Below are 20,266 nucleotides of genomic sequence, written 5' to 3'. Positions count from 1 at the left end.
GAGCTAGCGCTCTAAAAATATAGTACAACTGTGGAGGAGCGAGCTTCAAGATGAGCGAGCCATCTTGCATATGTAGCTATGGTCTCAGATGAGCACGTACATGGTGGCTGGCCCATCCTGCAGCTCGCACTGCTGCAGCTAGAGCTGTGAATCACATCCCCCACTCAGCATATAGACATGCTCCTAGTTCAGTGGTTCCCAAACTTTCACAACCTGTGAGTCCCTTTCACTAAGATGTCAAGTCTCATGAACCCCCTCCTAAAAATGAATATTTCCAGGGATTTTCTCCTTTCCTGAAATATAAATTATAAAAGCTTGGAAACATAATGTTTGTTTTTATGACATGGTTATTACACACTATTATTAATTATTATTTATCAATAAAGTATTTTTATTACATTATGAAAACGGCAGCACTCTTCCAAGATCTCACTTTCGTAACTTGTATCACTTTGAATAAGCCTGTTATAAGACAAGGCTCCTAGGTTTCATCAAGGAATATCAGATATGAAACAGCATGAAGGTATTTAAGAAGCCAACTCAAAGAGTTCCTCCTACACAAGCATTCAGGTCTTGAGCAGTCCAGGCAAACCACGCATGTTACAACAAAGCTTAAACTTGTTCTTCATAATAATTTTAAAAACAATACTAGCTGCCTATTTAATTTTAAAAACCGCAAAAAATATCCACCTCCCTTTCCATTTCTTATAAGGAGTCTTGACGTTTAAATATCCTCAGTGTGATAGATATGCTTGCTTTCATCTGCTTAGTTCTTGGAAGTCCAGGGGCTCCGGGCTTCTGGCCCCGTGCTGCCCGCAGTCCCTAGGGACAGCTCTTTCCACCATTAGGGAATTTTTCCCCGAGAACCCCCTGTAACATTTCGCGCACCCCAGTTTGGGAACCACTGTCAAAGTTTAATGACTGACAGCATGTGCCAAGTGTTAAGGTAGAGCTAATCTGCTCTTGTGTCATAGGTGGCAGGAAGCAATTTTCAATTGTGTATGCTCTGAACTTGTATTGGCAGGATGCTGGGCTTAATGTTCTGATCAGTATGGCAGATCTTGCATCCATTCTGTAACTGTTGATCTAGTCTAGTCTTTTCATAAAGACTATCAGCTCCTATAATACTGAGTAAACTATTCTATCTGCTAAGGACTGTTTCGGTGACACAGTATTTTCTGACATTCCCCCTTTCAGTTGTTGATTAGTTTAAGGAAGGACACAACATTAGCAGATTTTTTTTTTCTCTCAACTTAACTTGCAGTGTACAGATGCCTCACGAGGCCACACCAGCACTCAATCAGTTATTAGAAGATTTCTTTTTTAAGCCTGGTGATCAGTACTGCAGTCTATGCCTAATACAGCCTCACCAGCTCACTGCAGCTCATTCTCTTGCTTTTGAATAGATACCCTAGTTAGTTTACAGTCTCTCGGCAATCTTTGTCTTATATTTCATAGAATCATATGACTGGAAGGGACCTCGAGAGGTTATCTGGTTCAGTCCCCTGCCCTCACGGCAGGACTGAGTATTATCTAGACCATTCCTGACAGGTGTTTGTCTGAGAGGTGTTTGAGACTCCACCTCTTATTGCTATTACTTCTCAATCTCACTGATTTCTAATACTATAATCTTGTTGACCATCAATGCTAATCGTAACATACTGTAACTGAAAGAGAATTTAGACTCTATACCTGTTTTCACAATCCAGGCAGCTTTGCCTCATATTTTTCTACAAAGGTCTGCCTATTAACTAGTGAATTACATTGTATTTCATACAGTCATTATATACATTGTGACAGGGTTGGGCCAGATGGCTACAGGAGAGTAGTGGTTTTTTTTGTTTTGTTTTTTGAAGCAGAAAAAATATTTTTTTATTTGCATAATACTTACAAAGAATCACCAAAAAGGAAAAAACAAAACTATGCAACAAAACGAAAGCAAATGCAAGGTATAACACAGCAGCCTTCAGGAGGGAGAACTACAGTCGCAGGATGCTTCATTGGCCAACCTCCTCTCTCTGGTTTTATAGATGGCTGTTTTAGCTAGGGCTAGGAGGAGGTTAACCAGGAGATCTCGCGACTTTGTGGGGCCACGGATGGGGAGTGTGTAAATAAAAAGGTGGGGGGAAAAGTGCAGCCAAAAGTGTAATAAAATATTCGTGAGGAGCCGGAAAAGGGGCTGCAGCGTGGCACACTCTAAATATACATGTGCCAGGGTTTCCCTCACGTTGCAAAAAGAGCAAGTATCCGGGATGGGGGTGAACCGCGTCAAAAACACACCCGTGCTCACAGTTCTGTGAAGGAGCCGCCAGCTAATGTCCCCGACGGGCCTCGGGACCAAGGCGGAATACAGGCTGGCCCACCGGGGCTGCTCACCCTCCAAAGGTGGCAGGATGTCCCGCCACTTTGTATCGGGGCGGGACACCAGGGTGAGGGCGTGAAGCGCGAGTGTGTATAGATGTTTCCTTGGTGCAGTTTGGAAGCTGACCGGCTGCAGTTCATGCAGCCGGCTCGCAGTGAAAGGATGAGAGTTTTTTGTTGGGATCTACGGGGTAGGGGCCCAATTGAAAGGTCTGGCAGGCCTGGGGTACAGGGTGGGCGGGGTGCGCCCTCGCGCAGGGCTCGGCTGAGATAAGCCCGAGCAGCTGGCGTCAAAACGGCCTTCACCTCCTGAAGTACGCGCCGGGGGGTGTGAGGTCTGGAGAACGCCATGCGTCGAGCGAGAGTCAGGGGATCCAGCCAGTCTCCCCGGTCGTAGTCCAGGAGGTCTCCTGGAGAGTGGTGGCTTTGGCAGCCACAGCATCAGGTGGTGGACTACCTTCTGTAGGGTGCCTGCCCGGGAAGGCGGTTGGGGGGAGGGAGCATGGGGAAAGGGGGACTGGAGGTTGCCCAGATCGAGGCCAGCTAGCAGTAGGTCATCCTCTCCCTGGGTGACCGGGGTCAAACCTAGGGCCTCGATCTCCTCATATATGGAGGATAGGTCACCTTCCGCTACCCCAGGGGTCTCTCCTCTGGTGCCCGCTTCGACGGTTGCCTCGGGGTTCGCGGGGGGTTTGGGTGATATCTGGGCAGAAGGGGCTTCCTCAGGGGTCTTGGAGGGGAGGGTCTCCCATGGAGGGGAGATCCTACCTTCCAGTGCTATCTTATCTTCCCTCCCCGACACCGGCAGCTGGATCTCACTCGTGGGCAGATCGGAAGGCTCAGTGTCAGTGCCTCCCTTCCTGGTCTTCCAGGGGGCCTCTGCATCGGATGGCTAGAGCGGAGCTCGAGCATTCCGCTTGCCTCGCTTTCCCTGGACTAGGGTCCATCCCTCCATAGCATCATCTGGGGGCTGGTTAGCAGGGGTCGTGTCGGGGGGCAGAGGCGATGGTTCAGGGGCTCGGGGGGGTAACGGTGACGCAGCATGAGGGAGGGAGGGTTCCCCTTGGGGCATCTTTGCTGCACCCTCCTCCATAGGCTCTGCCAGATTGTTAGCAGCGAGGGCAGGGCTCCCTCGCTCATTTGGGCGTTGTAGGGGAGGTGTCCCTTGGGCCCGGGTGGGAGTAGCGGTGGATCGAGCAGGAGGAGAGGTGGTTTCAGGTGCCGGCAGCCAGGGGCGTGAGCAACGACTGAGCCAATGCCCTGCCGGCTCTCGGGGGGGTCTCGGGTGCCCCTCCCCGCCGGGCCAAGGGGCAGTCTCTTCGGACATGCCCCGCTGATCGGCAGAGGTAGCACCGGGCCTCTCCCATGGAGTAGTAGACCTGATAGCGGGCTCCCTGGTAGGGGACTAGGAAGGACCCCTCAAGCGCCTCTCCATCACAAAGCTGCACTTGCCGGCGGAACGAGAGGATGTGACGGAGGGTGGGGTCCTTGCAGCCCAACGGGAGAGGGCTGATGACAGAGAAGGGTTTCCCCAGGGTGGAGAGAGCGGGTAACAGGGCGGCATTAGGTAGAAAAGGAGGTACGGAGGTCAGGACTAAGCGGATGCCCAGGTCCTCTAGTGGCTCCAGGGGGACGAACACCCCCCCCCACCGCCAGGCCCTTCTCCACTGCCTCCTGGGCTGCAGCCTCCGATGCTAAGGAAAAGACTACCTTCCCGTACATTTTGGAGGCCGCCACAATAGCCGTGGGTCCTACCACCCTCGCCAACGCCTGCACGTATGTCTCCACGTGGGGCGAGGTGGGCGCCAGGAGGCAACGGACACCGTGCTTCCTGGTCATGGTGGGAAAGGGGCCCCGGCCGCTATTGATGGTAGTGGAGGCGGTGGGTGGGCGAGATGACGAGGCAGCAGGCGGGGGGGCTGCCGCCGCCCGGGCATACACCCCGGGGGCCGGGGGAGGGATCAGCGGGGAGGGACGCCGTAGTCGATGACGGTGCCACAGCAGTGGGGGCAGCTCCTGCCATGGAGGGCCTGGTGGTTGTAGTGGGGCCCTTTCCCTTCTTCACACCCTGGCCTTTCTGGCCAACTGGGGGGGTTCTCCTGGAATCAGGGGGGGCGGTGGGCGTGGCAGCGGCGGTAGTCGCCCTGGTGCCTCCTGCTGCCGATGCCCCAGCGGGGGCAGTGGCAGGTGTTTTGGCAGCAGTGGTGGGGGGAGAGGCTTGGGGGTTGGGCGGGGGAGTAGGTGGGGGAGGGGCAGCTGAGGTTGTTAGAGGGGCCTCACCGCTCTCATTCCCCGCCATTGTGAGCAGGGAGGGATGGGGAGACACCAGACGGAGGAGGGGGGAGGAGGAAGCAGATTAACCACTTCTCCCTGTTGGGCTGCAGGCTGGGGGGACGAATGGGTTGGACTGGACAGGGAGAGGAAACAGGAGTTGGGGTCAGGTAGTAGGGGCAAACTGTGCAGTGGACAGTCCGGGGCGGGGCGGGGCGGGGGGGGGGGGGGGGATGTGAACCCACGTGCGTTTGTCCAAAGAGTCTTGTTTGGTCGGCTGTTGTTTCTGGTCCGGACGGTGAAATCAAGGCGAGCAGCTGAATCCAGAGGCAGATGGCAAGTTGCCAGCAGGGACGGACGGCGGGGGGGCCGTGACGGTTGTGGTGTTGGGGGGCACCGATGGATCAGGGGGCAGCTCCGTGCCACACCCCCTGTACCCCTGCAAATGCAGTCAAGACACAATCAAACCTCCCCCCCACACGAGAGTACAGTTCAAAAGTTACTCCGTCTTATGGCCCCCTCCACGATGGTTCATAGCTTCCCTGGGCGGTTTTTCTGTCGGCTGCCTTCTCTTCCAGGTTTTGTAGCTTTAAACAGCGAGGTTTTCAGCAGGCCAGGAATGTCGGAGAGATAAGAAGATTCTTCTCGGCCCTGTACAGGTCCACGAACAAACAGCAAAACGGTTGGGTCTGGGGGCTTCCACTCCCCTCCTCCGGGAAGCGGATCGGCAGTCCCCCCCACCCGGGTGTTTCAGCCGGAGCAGTAACAGGCGTGGGGGGATTGGCAGCTAGCTGGCAGCACTCAAATGGCAGCAGAAAAACAGCAAAAAAAAACCAAAACAAAACGAAGAAAAAGCGTCTGGCCTGGTCGTGGGGGGAAGCTGAAGCAGGGGCAAAAGGTAAGAAAGCCCAGGCCAGTGGGCTATAGGAGAGGAGTAGAAAGCAGATAGATTAGTAGCAAGCTAAGGAGGTCCCTTTTCCCTGGGTAAGGTAACAGGGAAGGGGTTTTTTTTTTTTTTTTTTTTTTGAAACAGAAAAGACGTTTATTTGTAACAGTTACAGAGATTACAAAAAGATAAAGAAAAACTTAGCAACAAAACAACGCAATCAGAAGGTATAACACAACAGCTTTCAGGAGGGAGAGGTGTTCAGGTTAGCCCAGGCCCAGAGCGGGGGGGGGAACTAAGCGAAAATAAAAGTGTGAAAAATCCGGGCCAGGGGGCTTTAGGAAAGAAAGGAAAGCAGATAGCTCAGGAGCGAGCGAAGAACGATTCCGCCTCCTAACAGGGAAGGTTCCAGAACAATCAGGAACCTTCTGGAGACAATTAAGACAGGCTGATTTGAACACCTGCAGCCAATCAAGAAGCTGCTAGAATCAATTAAGGCAGGCTAATCAGGGCACCTGGGTTTTAAAAAGGAGCTCACTTCAGTTTCTGGTGTGCGTGTGAGGAGCTGGGAGCAGGAGGCGCTAGGAGCTGAGAGTGAGAACGTGTACTGTTGGAGGACTGAGGAGTACAACTATTATCAGACACCAGGAGGAAGGTCCTGTGGTGAGGATAAAGAAGGTGTTGGGAGGAGGCCATGGGGAAGTAGCCCAGGGAGTTGTAGCTGTCGCACAGCTGTTCCAGGAGGCACTCTAGACAGTTGCATTCCACAGGGCCCTGGACTAGAACTCGGAGTAGAGGGCGGGCCCGGGTTCCCCCCAAACCTCCCAGCTCCTGGTCAGACACAGGAGGAGTTGACCTGGACTGTGGGTTCAGAAAAACGGCCAAACTGAGGGCTGCCATGAAGCTCCAAGGCGAGCAAATCTGCCAATAAGTGCAAGACCCACCAAGGTAGAGCAGGAACTTTATCACAACATACATGTATGACAAGGTGACATTGAAGAAATGAGTGATCAGGTGAAAAATACCATCTTGGATGCAAGCTAATCATTAATTCAGTTATTGAAAAGCTGGCTTCTATATGGGAGCATTGAAGTATTTTCTAAGTTAGTTGTTTTCTTCTCTTGCAAGTGAGGAAGAGAGGGATATCATAGTTCACAGTAACAGCTCTGTTACGATAATGCGGACTAGAGGTTACGGTGGCTTGTTGACATAGTCTCACAGTTATTGTGGAGCCAACAGTGATCCCACAGGATCCATGAAGTTTGGCATGGTTGTTTAAAATATTTTTGACTTAACTGTCAGAATAAAGGCCAGATCTGGTTCCTTCTAGATTTAATATAGTCAACTATGACAATTAAAAGTAATTAGGCAATTTATTATACTCAACAATATATACCAGACGAAATGAAAATAGTAACTTAAAATAAATCCATGGTGTGTTTGAGGTGATAGAGGAAAGTTTCTATTAGCATCCTAATGAGGTTTGGAAATGAAGCTGAAATTTAGATCAAACTTCAAATATAGATTCAATTCCCCTCCCTTTTTTCCCCAAAGGTAGGCCCTAATGTGTGCCTTAGCTTGGTATTTCTGCATTCAGATGTTGTAAAACTTCTCCCTCTTGTTCATTTTAACTCTGATGAAATGCTAGTTTTACACTTCACACTTGTCAACAGCTGAAGTATAGAAATAGGGACTCTTGAGAGGAAACATAGGGATGTCTCCACTGACTAATCTAGACTAAGCCTTGTTCTGGAGCGACAGACTAGAGGATGTGGGGAATGGGGGAGAATATAAATATTGTGCTAAAAAAACTCCTATAAGATGGTGCTCAGCACTTCTGAAAATCAGATCCTTCTCAGGGTGACTATATGAAGTGCCCCAAATCACTAATAACGTCTGAAAATGTAGGTAAATATTACTTTACATCGCATATAATGGAATCTGTTCTTCTGTATGCATATCAAAGCTAATTTTGCAATTAAGTTTAGTTAAAATAGGCTGTTTCCTTTTCCTTTTCCATCTCTGCCATCTGTTGTATCTTACACATTTATCTTTAGTTCAGTCATACGGTTACATTAATCATGTTGTGAAGTAGCTTACTTAAAGAGGGATAAACAAGATTTTACTCACGTAAAATTGAATGAACGTATCAGAATGCCTTATGAAGTAAACCATGTTGCTTCAATATATAAAGTGGTTTCAGGAGTTTCTGTGTCAAAGCCCGTTGAACTTTTCCTTGTTTTCCATACCTTGTCACACGCAAATCTCAATGGACTTCTATGCTTCCTGCTTTGGTTATCCAGCTATGCCATGCTGTTTCTTAGTCCTTTTTATAAAGCTAGTTTTTTTCTGTTACTTTTCTTCTATCTGTCTTGGTCATTCCCCTGGTGCTGTTGTGTCAGAGCATACTCTGTATTTGTTTTAAAGCCCAATATATCAGTTAGTGGGGCTTTTTTATCTTTTCAGAGCTTGTCCACTTGGTTTTTGCATAGTTTCTTGCAACGTGTTAAATCCTTATGCTTAACAATCTGTTCCACCTTGTATCTAGCTGTGACACTCTGATTCTCTTTTCCAGACTTGAAGAACAGCTCTGTATCTTGTCTGTATGTATGTTTACACTGCAGTGAAAAACCTATAGCTGGCCTGTGCCAGCTGACTCTGGCTCTACGAGCACAAATTGGCTGGCAGGGGCCAACTGCAAGCGTCTAGTTGTTCTGTAGACATACTCTCTGTAACTAACAGAAAATGGTCCAATAAAAAAATGTTACCTCACCTACCTTCCCTCTCATGGTTTTTGCCAGTTCTGATTCTTCTTTGACACCCTGTGCGTATTCCACATGTGGGTACTCATGCACAGCATATGCCTAAATTCAGAGATTTTGTTTAAGTACTGTCAAGCAAATTTTGAGGTTTCTAACATTTTGAAATTGAGCTTATGCTCCCCACTCACTTAGCCTTTTGATATCATATGACACCTGCTTTACAATAGGTCTTTAAGAAAGAGAACTACTTTATTGTGAGGTGGCAATGTGAGAGCATATAGAGACTTAAGTGCTTCTCATCTTCCTCCATGAGTCATGAAAACCAGTTATATTTGTGGTCAACCAATCGAAGCCAGCATACAGATCTTGACGTTTTCTGTTAGCATTTTTCTAACAAAAATCCCATTCCTCTTCAGAGTCAGTCAGTTCGTGTCAAGGAGTTAATGAATTCCCAAGGGATAAGAGGAGTTAAAAAGCCATTTTGATCATTTACACTTGCAGTAACAGTTGCAAACTCTGAGTTAAATATGTCCTGGGAGGAAATGCATAGGCAAAACTAGTACCCTTTATTAGTAGTATAGTTTAGCACTGAATTTACCTTTTTTGGGGGGGAGGGGGTTGCTTGTCTGGAATAAATTACTGCTTTTTTGTTCAACATAGCCTTTAAAATGTGAGATGCAAGGTTTCCTGGTGGCTAGCTAATGTCTTTCACCAGCCAGCTACCTGCCATACATTTGTGAATCTCATAGATTCTCTGTCCCTTTGTTAATTTGGGAAGCAGTGTGGTTTAGCCGGCTAAGCGTGTTCCCCCCCTTTTTTTTTTTCTCAAGGAACTTTTTGAGTTCTAATCCTAGTTCTGCCACTGATTCACTGTGTGGTTTTGAGGAATTTCTCTATGCCCCAGTTTCTCCACTTGCAAAATGGGTCTGATGCTTGCCTACCTCGTAAGTGTCATACATACTGATTAACATATTGAAGATGTAAATCTGTGTGTGTGATAAGAATTAGTAGTTGTATGGATGTTGCAGGTGATTAAATCATATAACCACGGCCTCAGTGCAGAAATGTCTTACTGATGAAGTCACTAAAACCCAGCAGCACTGTAATGTAATCTGCGTCTGTTTTAGGTATTGTAGAAGACTATAAACCTCCATTCTATGATGTGGTTCCAAATGACCCTAGTTTTGAAGATATGAGAAAAGTGGTCTGTGTGGATCAGCAAAGGCCAAACGTTCCCAACAGATGGTTCTCAGACCCAGTAAGTATGGAAATCGGAGGTCATGTCTTGAAATGTCAGCTCATACCTTTTGCTCCTTTTGCAATAATCTTTTAGTGTAAACTGTTTTCAGCTGTTAATATCTTGTTTTTAGTTGAAATGGTCTGTAGGTTGTTTTTGCTAAGATAATTGCTTGCAAACATAGATGGCCAAATGTGCGCTGATACCTGACTGTATGTTAAAGGAAAAACCACAGCGAACAAGTTCTCACCAGGTAAATCGAAACAATCTAATCTCTGATATAAATCCAGACTGATTTTAAAATAGCCACACCCACTGTGTGCGTCTTATTCTTGCTCTTCAGTAGAAAATCATGTTCGTGTTGAAGTAACCTATGTAACGACATGAGGATCATAAATATGCAGATTTATGTCAAAACTTTGACTTTTCTCCTCTCCCCCAAAATAAGGGGCCATATCAATAAATATTTTAACAGGTCAGACTAAAGTAGTAAGAGAGAAAATCTTGATTTTTCTTCACCAAAATCAATGTAATTGTGCCCTCAAATATCCTGTCAGCGCTTGAGTAACTGGTTTGTTGTCTGTTTCTGAAGATATGGAATTATGGTTTAATCTCTGCAGTGTTGTATGTATATTTGAGTCACATTGTTGGCCATGGACAAATAAAATAAACATCAGCTATATATTACTTGAACTGTGCTGCCACGTTAGACAGCTCTGTTTCCCAGATATACAAACTGCCCTAGATATTTTAAAATTACAAATGGAAAATGCATGTAATCTTTCAGTGCTTTCTATGTTTTTTATAGAAAACTTACTTTTTGTTGCATTATTTACAAATTTAGTAATACTATTTACACTATTTAGTAAAACTGTGTTCTTTTTAAACATTCAAATATAATTTTTATCTGACTGTACCCTTTTAAATTGCACTGGTCAGAGCATCTTCTTGACACCCCCATCCCCTTTAAATACTGTTTCAATTTATTCAACAAACGAAACGGGGGAAAAAAAAAAAAAAAACCCTGCAGAAATTTGAAGGGATGAAATCAATTTTTGGTGTGCGTAAACCAAGTTGTAAATCTTTTTGTAAAGATGGAGTATTAAGAAGGCAGTAAGGCCAGTGAAACTTCAGTGAGCTTATGATCTGTGTGCTTATATAAACTATCTTTTTTCTCTCTCTCTCTCTTCCAGACACTAACGGCTCTTGCCAAGCTGATGAAAGAATGCTGGTATCACAATCCATCGGCAAGACTAACAGCTCTGCGTATCAAAAAGACTTTGACCAAAATTGATAATTCCTTAGATAAACTGAAAGCTGACTGTTGATGTTCTTGTGGTGCTGTCAAGATGGAAGGCTTTTGTCCAGTTCAGAAATATTCTGGCCTGAAGAGGTCTAGAACTGGTCCCGAATGGCTTCTTAGAGGCAGACGTTCTTATCTAGCCATTCATTTGGGAAACAATGGAACCATACGAACCCTGCTCAGTGACTGTCGTGGGCATTTCACAAAGGGTCAAACTATAGAGACTTATGCTGGATGTACTGTTGCAAAGATAGTGGCCTGAAGGAAGACACAGAAATCCTAAAACAAGATCAGGGCATTAAACAATGGCTTTGAATAGCTTTTTATAGAGAGTCTCCTAGTCACTCCTGGGACAAACACATGGAAGTGGTAAATTTTAATCAGCAATATTGCCTGTGCTTCTCCTCTTTATTGCACTAGGAATTCTTTGCATTCCTTACTTGCACTGTTACTGTTAATTTTAAAAACATGACTTGCCAAAAATGATTGGCTGTGTACCCCATTGATCTGTGTCTGAACAATAGGAAATCGATTTGATAAACTGAAAATGTAACTGTCAGATTTTAGCTGCATTTTACATGTGTACTGATGTTTACAATAATGCTGAACATTAGGAATTTCTCATTTATACAAAACTTGCAAATTATTTATTACTAATGCACTTGCCAGTTTTAAAAAACTGAATAAGTGCATAAAGTTAAAGCTTATTTTTATGTGGCCTCTTTCATTATTTCTTACACAGACGTTTTTGTAACACAGTATAATCTGAAACAGAAATTGCTTTCTGTATTATCATATTACAACCTGTTAGTCACATTTTAAATGCTTCACTTTTGTAGGTATGGTCTGTAACATAACTTCCGTTCAAATGTGGAACATATATTTAGCCACTACCCACACGACACCGCATCTAGTGTCTTACTGATCTAGAACATGAAAGCAATGTAGGACTTCAGTAGATTTTTAAGTCATGAATGCTGTGGGAAAATGCATTTTTTCTTCTAAGCTCTACATAATGTGCATTTAAACTCTTCCAGAAAAGCTATTTTGTTTTTAATCTACTTTTTCTATTTAGTAGTTATTTGTATAAATTAAATAGAATGTTTTCAAGTCAAATGAGTGTTTTTAGTTAATGCCTATTAGTAACTAGTTTCCAGTTTCTTGTATCTTTCAGTGATCTTGCAAGCTTAAGAGAGCAGGTCCATGTCAATCCTTGGATGGGACATGTAGGTGCTGAGGCATATGTTGGCATTCTTCCCTTTTGAGTCAGTACTGAACCTGTACGGTTAACTAGTTGCCACGTCTCACCCAACAGAGATGGCTGAATTTCAGTGCCTGGCGAAGGCAACTCTGTATATGTGCTGCATATAAATCTGTAGGATCAAAGATGCTATACAAAAGGAAGCCATGATTATTAGTTGTTACTACAAGATAAATAGCGATATAAGTGGTAATTTGAATATTCCATATCACTCAAACTGAAGAGTTATAGATGCCTGGTGCACAATCATTTCATATTGACCAAATGATTTGGGGAGATAATTCGGTTCTGTGTATTTACTGAAGAGCGACACCTCTGGGAGGGAGATGGCTGACAACCAGAGGCTCCTTGACACCTGCCTGAAAGAACCACTGTGCTAGGAACCCCCAGAAACCGCACTGGGTGGTTCACAGGTGCTGTTGATTGATTCCCAATAAGGACTGCTGGGAACCTGTGCAAAGTCCACTCTTGCCTGGTGCTGTGGTTCTCCTGTGTCTGGGCCCCTCCACATCTTCAGAGCTGGGTGATTGTGCATTATGGCCCAAGTTTACAAGTCTTAATACACCAAAAGTAGGAAAATGGTTGGCTCAGAATATCGTGACAATTTCTGTTCCTTTCTTGAGCCTTAGAACACACGTTTATGCAATGATTTGACACATACTGATCCTAGAAGAATTAATATCAACTCAAATGTATTATTTTAACTAGTTAGCTCTTCTACTTTGCTGTGGCTGTGTGAGCGGAGACTCACTCGGCAGAGGGTCCATTCACTTGCAGCGAGCCCCAGAAATACCAGCAGCAACTGAGGTTTAAGACTTGGGTAAGGAACCATATTTTCATGTTTGTAATCTGCACTTAGTTCTATCCTATGGATCCATGGTCCTTGTGGAGATATCTGAGTGACAAAGTAATATAAATATGAACTATTAATAACAGTTCTCTTGCTGCTTAGTATGATCCAGGTGCTGATGCTGCACTGCAGTGTGAAAGGTACATTGTATTCTAGTGAAGTCTCTCTCTCTCTCTGACTTAGTGGTTTCCTGCAGTTTGCTGCTGTTCAGCTTTTTCCCCTGCATCGCCTCCCTGCTGATGGAATCACAAGAGATAAATTTCATGTTTGAACTAAAGGAAACTAGTTACGTTTGTTTTTTTTCCTTGCTGCCACATTGTCAGTAGATTCAGTACCAGTGAGTTGTAGTTTTTCGTTTGTTTTTTCCCCTTCAATAGAAAAGGTAATTATGGGTTGGTCTGGTCTTTAGGTCTTGTTAAACAAGTCGTCTTGTATGGTTACATCTTTATTTCCAAGCAAGTCCACTCTCTGGTTGCATCCCATAGAGCTACTGTCAACATGAAAAAGGAGTATATCAGCAAAATCAGAATAGATGTTTGTGAAGCAAAAACTTCTTACTATATCCTCCCTCCCACTCCCCCTCCCCCATTCTATGAAGAGAAGCAGTCAGTACATGGAGCATCATGGCTTTGCCTGGTGGAAGGCAAGAGCTGTCAGGTGTGATGAATGTAAAAGCACCTCCCCACTTCCTTTGTTTTGTCTCCTGACCACAGAGCAGGAGTAGAAGTGCTCTCTCACTGTAGTCTCCATTTCCAACTCAAGAGGATTCAGCTACTAAGCAGCCAAAGCCAGGGACCCAGAAGTGTCTGCCTTCAGCCTTTCTTGGGGCTCTGCTTGGTTTGAAATGGGCTTTGCTGCCAACTCTCCCAGCACTGCCGTAATCTCTCCTACATCCAGCCACCTTACATCAACTCAGCTAAGAGCTGGTCAGTTCCTTTCATCAAGACTTACCCTCTGCTCCAGACATACTAGTCCCTTCCAGTGGTAGCACCACTCTCTTCTCATTGGGATTGTGATTGCAACACCCTACCTGGTCTCATGGCAGGCCCTCTCCCGGATCCCCCATCTTGTCCCCTACTGTTAAGCTCCGCTTTTGTTGTCCATTTGAGCAGTGTACCTGCCAGCAATGGATAACACAGTAACCGACTGACTGATTCACTTTCAGTTCCCAGCAGGCAAATGAAGTATCAAAAAGTTTCAGCCAGATCTGCCACTGAGAATTCCCATCATGTTAAACTGGTCGGAAAAATTTCGCAACTACTGCCTGTTGTTAACTGACTCCAGAGCTTCGCAGATTGACATCCACTTCCGGTACCTAGGGAAGGCTGTGGTTTCACCTCTTCTTCCAACTCCTTTCCCTATTTCCCTGGTCTGTTGATGGTTCTCAGAACGCTCAAGGAAAAGTAGCTAGAAAAAATTCCACCTGCTTCCTGGTGACCTTACTACACCATCTGTGATATCTGGACCTCATGATCTCAGCAGTGGGAGAATCCTGGGCGCACTTCTTCTCTTGAACTGTTTCTGGGGCCTATCCCATTCATTCGTTCCTGGCTAACTCACCTCTAATTACATCACACCTGGGAAAAGGCTTAATCAGAAAGTTTTCTGACACTTGGTTATGAACATTCTGAGTCTTGGATTTATTTTAATTTTTTCTGGCAAGAAGTTCAATAGTAAAGGCCCCACCCCAAGTATGCCTGGCCCAGAACCTTGTAGTGTAAACCTGCAGTCCAGCTGTATCCTCACTGTGTGGAATGCAGTGGGAGGGTTTCAGTGTGTGAGGCAGTCTCAAGGAAGGGAGTTCCCATTAAGGACATAATAGGTTACCTAGCTCCCTACTGTTCTAGACCAGGAAAGGATGAAAGAAATGGAATTTTATGACCTGAGTAAGAATGTCTCTGGAGACACAACTCTGTCTCTGAGGTAATGTTACCAGCGTTCTGGTCTGCAGACCCGGCACTGCTGGTTATTGAAGAGGAATGCTTGAGAGCTCATTATAAATGTAGAGTAGAATTTTCTTTTGTTATGGCTTTATTAAACAATTTTAGACACCAAGATTAGGTTGAGCAGGGGAACATGCTGCCACACCTGATATTTATGAACAGCACCTTTGTTGTTACTGGCACGGTGCAGCCAGGTTTGTGCAATGACTTCCGCTCTCCCTAAACTACTGACAAAGATGAGTCACAACATCTTACTATCTGCTGGGGAAGTGCTGATTGCAAAAAATAAATCCTGTTTCTTTGCACCATTGAGTCTTCAAGAAAATGTTCATGTAAAAAATGGCATTTGTGGTTGGCTCCTTACTTTATTTTACTATAGTTCCTGATGCTGTTTGGATTATTAAACGCTTAACTGTTGCGTGAGGAATCTCCTATTATCCACAATAGGATTCCTCAACACAGTGCAAGTTACTGGGCTGATTTTGGAAATTTGTGTTCTAATTTCCAAGGAGCTTTTCTTCCAGGCAGTGGTCTGAAATCCAGGACATTTATGTTCTAATCTTACTTTTGGATATGGACTTGCCGAGGAACTTTAAGTACGTAGGACTGGAAAGGTTATCTTTTCTAGTCCCCTTGCTATTTCAGTCAACCACAACATATAGTCCCACTCAAATTTATGCTCCGTTTTAAAACTAGTTTGGTTGTTGGCCCCCATTACTCCTATTGGAAATCTGTGCCAGAACCTCATTTCTTTGATGATTAGTAACCCTCAAATGTAATTGACTCACCTGAGAAGAGCCATTTAAGCTAAAGAACAGCATTGGCCCAAGACCAAATGACTGATCTGGCCAGGAATTAGCTGAGGTTGGAAATTGAGTCACATTTCCCCAGCCTATAAAATAGGGATAATGAACTAAAGTTGTAATGTATTTGTAAAGTGCTAAGTAAGTGCAGTTATTAAAGCCAGCTACTGGTAGAGATGGGGGAAAAAGCACTGAGCATCCTGGCTCTCAGCCTGTGGTAATCCCTTAACCAGGAGGCTCTTTGGAAGTACCCATAGTTACTGCTTCTCTTTACATATCCAAATTCCCAGTGTGGATGTTTGAACAAAAATGGCATTTTGTGTTGACATCTTGATTGTGAAACAGTATCCAGAAATGTTCAGTGAAAATCTGAAGTTTCACAAAACTGCTTCAATTTCGAGGGTGTTGTAAACTCAAAGCAAACAAATGTCATTGGAAAAAAATTCAAAATTTATTTGGCCAGCTCTAGTAAATAACAATAGATCATTACTTTTCTGATCTAGTATCAGAATTGAAGTGGGGATCCACGCTGTTCAGTAACATGGCCTGGAGGCAAGATTTCCTAGAAATTGAAGAAGGAACAGACCTACCATATTAAGTCACTACATCATCTGCCTGCTGAGTGCAGGATTTTGACTGTCTTTGGGTTATTTAACCACATTTTCAGGCACCTGTCTGCATGATCATGGAAGACGATCCACTGAATTCCATAACTGTTTTCCAAAGATTTATGCGGTTTCTTGATTTCATTTAAAAAAAAAAGTAATTCTAGAGTTTCTAGAGGCTGTAGATGGAGGTAACAAAAGACATCCAGTTCCAAACAAATACTGATCATGTTCCCTGCATGTTTACTGAATCAGTGTTCTTCAGCTTCACCCATAATACCTCCATATTTTAAAGAGATTGGGAATATTAATATATTATGACCTTACTGCAACAGATTATATTTTTATTACTATGGAGATGGCATTAGTCGCTCCATAGCTGAAATGGCATTATTTTTGTCCCTGCCAAATGTGTGTTCTGCACTTTGATATACGCCTGGGATCTTCATTCAAATAAGAGATAGGACATGCTACTAAACTTCAGTAAGAGGAGAATGCCATTTGTGTTTAAATAAAAACAACCAGGTACGCATTAGTAGTACTGTAAATATTCAATTAGCTATCTATGGAAACAAATTGTACTTGTTCCATCTGTCCTTTTAAGTTAATAGGATAAAGATTAAAAAAGGATAAGCATTAAAGAGAATAACGTTCTGTTCTAAATAGTTGATTGTTTTTAGTTCATAATATATTTCACTTAGATTAATACTTAGTATGCCTGTTTGAAGGAGGCTAGTGCTCTGCTCATGGTATCATTTTAGAGTTGTGGCAATGAACACTATAGTTAGGACTGAGAAGGCATTACTGTTAAAGTCCCATTTTTTCACTTGCTCATAACTTCTTCATAGTCTGTTTGGGCTGAAACTTTCTATGCTCAGTCTCTGCTCAAAATTGAATTGATCTGGGAAGATTGAGGGACATGGACGGAGCCATTTGAGACTCAGAAAAGAAGTAGGACTTTAACACCAGATCCCCCCCCCCCCCTCAAAATAGGAAAGGACATGAAACTCAGATTTAGCCTAGTCATAGTCCTCATTGAGAAAGGGAAAACCTAAGATATTAAAAGGTCTTTAAAAAAAAAAAAAAAGCTAAAGATTTAGTCAGATCTGTCCATCCATGCACAGTAGAAGAGTTTACATCTAGAATTTTGGTTTTGGTTAAAGTGTAAGTACAATGTATAAAATGTAGGGCATGTACTATACCATGACATTCATTCTTGTTTTGGAATAATACATTTGTCTCACCCACATCTAAAAAATCCTTTCAAAACCTCAACCGAAAACACATTGTGCACAGGCCAAAGAAATACCAGGAAAAACAAAGTTGTCTTAGTAGACAGAACAGTACATGGTGATGAAATCTGCTTAGTGTTGGATATAAACACTTGGGGAGCGATTCAAAATATATGTCTTAGCCAAAAGTGGGGCCTGGGAAATGCAGGGCTAGAAACTCTTATCCCTCTTGCAGATCTGGAAAATGCAACTTCTTGTAATTATGGAATTTTATTTCTCTAGGTCTCAGATCATTGGCACTAGAGCCTGATGAATCTCTCAACTTTGCGAAACCACAGTGGTGCACTTCTGACCTGCAAATAAGTACATTTAAGAAAGCTTAGAAGTCTTTTGAGGGGAGCAGAGGAGAGGTTGGCTACCTCTTACTGCTGACTCCTCTGTGGATTAATTTGTGTTTTGTAGGATCCTAACTCCCTAATGGTGTTAAACTCTGATGTTGTGTTGATGTTGCACCAATTCACAATTGTATTGCAACACTAACTCCATTCAGTGATGAAATGGCTCATTGGTTTTTTCTTACTGTGGGCTGGTGCGTGGGAGGGGAAGAAGAGAGGAAGGACTCTCCTTTGTCTCTCGTTGTGGTTTGGAAGGAAGATGTGGTTTGGAAGGAGGATGTGTTCTTTCTGCTTCCTCTGGTTTCCTGAAGATCTATCTTCTCCAGCACCCTGTATTCTAGCCAACCCCCTTCCTGGTTGCTCCAGCTGTTGGGAACGAAGTGTGTGATCTCCATAGCTTTTTAAGGATCTGATCCAAAGCCCACTGATGTCCATGGGAAGCAGAGGCACAATAAGTTTTATTGGGACCCTGGACACAAAACATTTGGGCCACCCACACCTGGGGCCCCCAAATTGACGGGGCCCCTGGGCATGGGCCCTATCAGCCTGTGTGATAATCCACTGCTCATGGGAAGCTTCGCATGGTCTTCGGTGTGTTCAGGATCAGGCCTGAATTCCCTGCCTTGCCACATCTCAAATGTGGGGAGAAAACACAGCTCTCAGGCCTGCACCGAGTTTGCTCAATGTTTCCTGCACATTTGTAGATACCAAATGGGATCTGATCTCCTAATGTGTCTGTTTTCCCTTCCTGGATCTGAGTGAGCAGGAGCACTTATGTACAAATGTATGCGAGAGGCCCCCAAAAGCCATGTGGGAACTCAAGAACAGCAGGCTGAATATTAATGTAAGAGTATTGTCATGTTAGTCAAATGGGACCTCATTATAGGTTGTTGGACACGTCACTCAGATAACACAAGACACACCATTTATAGAATGCTGTGCAGAAGCAGGAATAGGACAGCTGGAGTCATTCTCTGACTAAATAAAGTCCTCACTAAGAGCTTCACTTGCCTACATTAGGTAATTTGTTTTTCTTATATTAGAAAATGTCAGACAAGAAGAAAGTGAAAGCTGTAATGGGCGGCCTCTCTGAAATGGAGAGATTAACAACCAAAAGGTTGCCAGAGTACAATGTTCAAAGTTGCAAAATGAGGAGAGGGGGGGAAAAAAAACATTTGCCTTTTGGCTGAGAGACTGTTTTTTCTTGTTATACTATTTGCTCTACATGGATCTTGCAATCTTTAATATTGCAAAACAGATTCTAAATGGTTTAATATTTGTCCTCTTGTTAGAAATTGTTTATCATTCAAACAGGAAAGCAGGGGGCACAACCGTAAACACTTCCTGACAGCTATTGTAGCCACTGTATATAAATTTTAAACAATATAATCCCTGATGTAGTGATTCACCAATAATTTGGCTAAAGGTCAGATGTTCATATTGCAAATAAGGTTTCTGGCTCTGAAATTATGATGAAGCCGGTGTATCATATCTCTTGTGTTCACACTCTGTATGAATTTTAAATGAGTAATTACTATCTAAATTAATTAGAAGATAGACCGATAACTTTACAAGCAGGTCAAAGGTATGCTATCATCTTGAATTGTTTGAATAAATTCCATTTTCTTATGGAGCACTGTTTAAATACTTGGACCTCTGAAAGTTTGTTTAAAGGGTTTCTCTGCTACTCTGTTTTATAAGGCTCCTGGAATTAAATCAAAATTGCTCAGGCCATCCCCTTCACTCCCTCCCCTTTGTATCTTTGCACATTTCTACCTGTTACCTTTTCAGTTTCAGTTTTGCTTTTACTGTAGCTGGCAAATATCTTCCAGAAAGGGGTGCTCACAAAAATTAAAATAGCCATTAGGAGCTTTCCAAAATAAATACACTGATAAATGTGTCTCATAGCAAGAGCAATCCATGTGTTACTCTCTTCTGTACATTCATTATACTCTTTGCTACTAATTTATCATAATATATTCCAAAATCCATGGTTATTCCCATAAACTAAACTGAGTAACAGATGCATATAATGTGGTGTTTACAGAAAGAGAAGCATATACATACCTGATTAGGAGACAGCATTTCAAGTACACCTCTATGGTGTATATGAACTGCCATGCTGCATCAGAGCAGTGGTCCATCTAGTTCAATATGCTATGTATGGTGGTGGTCAGTACTAGATGGTTCAAAAGAATGTACAGGAAACCTTGCAGTGCACAATTATGGAAAACTGCCTAGGGGAAACTTATTCCTAATCTCAATCACTTATTGTGCTTTAATGTTCAAAATGAGAATTTATATCACTTAATTTAAAAAAAAAACTGTTGAATATCTGATCCTGTTTGAGTTTATAT

At 43.7% G+C, this 20,266-nt stretch overlaps 1 protein-coding gene across 9 annotated transcripts in view; it reads left to right on the top strand.

Moving 5' to 3' along the window:
- Positions 1-11,936, top strand: part of ACVR1 (activin A receptor type 1) — a 121,922-nt gene extending 109,986 nt beyond the window's left edge. For all 9 annotated transcript variants that reach the window (XM_037912246.2, XM_043525160.1, XM_043525158.1 and 6 more), the window contains 2 exons: positions 9,408-9,538; positions 10,711-11,936. In XM_037912246.2, the coding sequence (XP_037768174.1) occupies positions 9,408-9,538; positions 10,711-10,845 (266 nt within the window). In that variant the 3' untranslated portion in view covers positions 10,846-11,936. The remainder of the gene's footprint in view (positions 1-9,407; positions 9,539-10,710) is intronic.
- Positions 11,937-20,266: the final 8,330 nt, after the last annotated feature.

Source organism: Chelonia mydas, chromosome 11 (genome assembly GCF_015237465.2).
Source record: "Chelonia mydas isolate rCheMyd1 chromosome 11, rCheMyd1.pri.v2, whole genome shotgun sequence".
Classification (NCBI taxonomy): Eukaryota; Metazoa; Chordata; order Testudines; family Cheloniidae; genus Chelonia; species Chelonia mydas.
The sequence above is the reverse complement of the archived record's forward strand: the minus strand, read 5'-3'. Positions and strand labels throughout refer to the sequence as shown.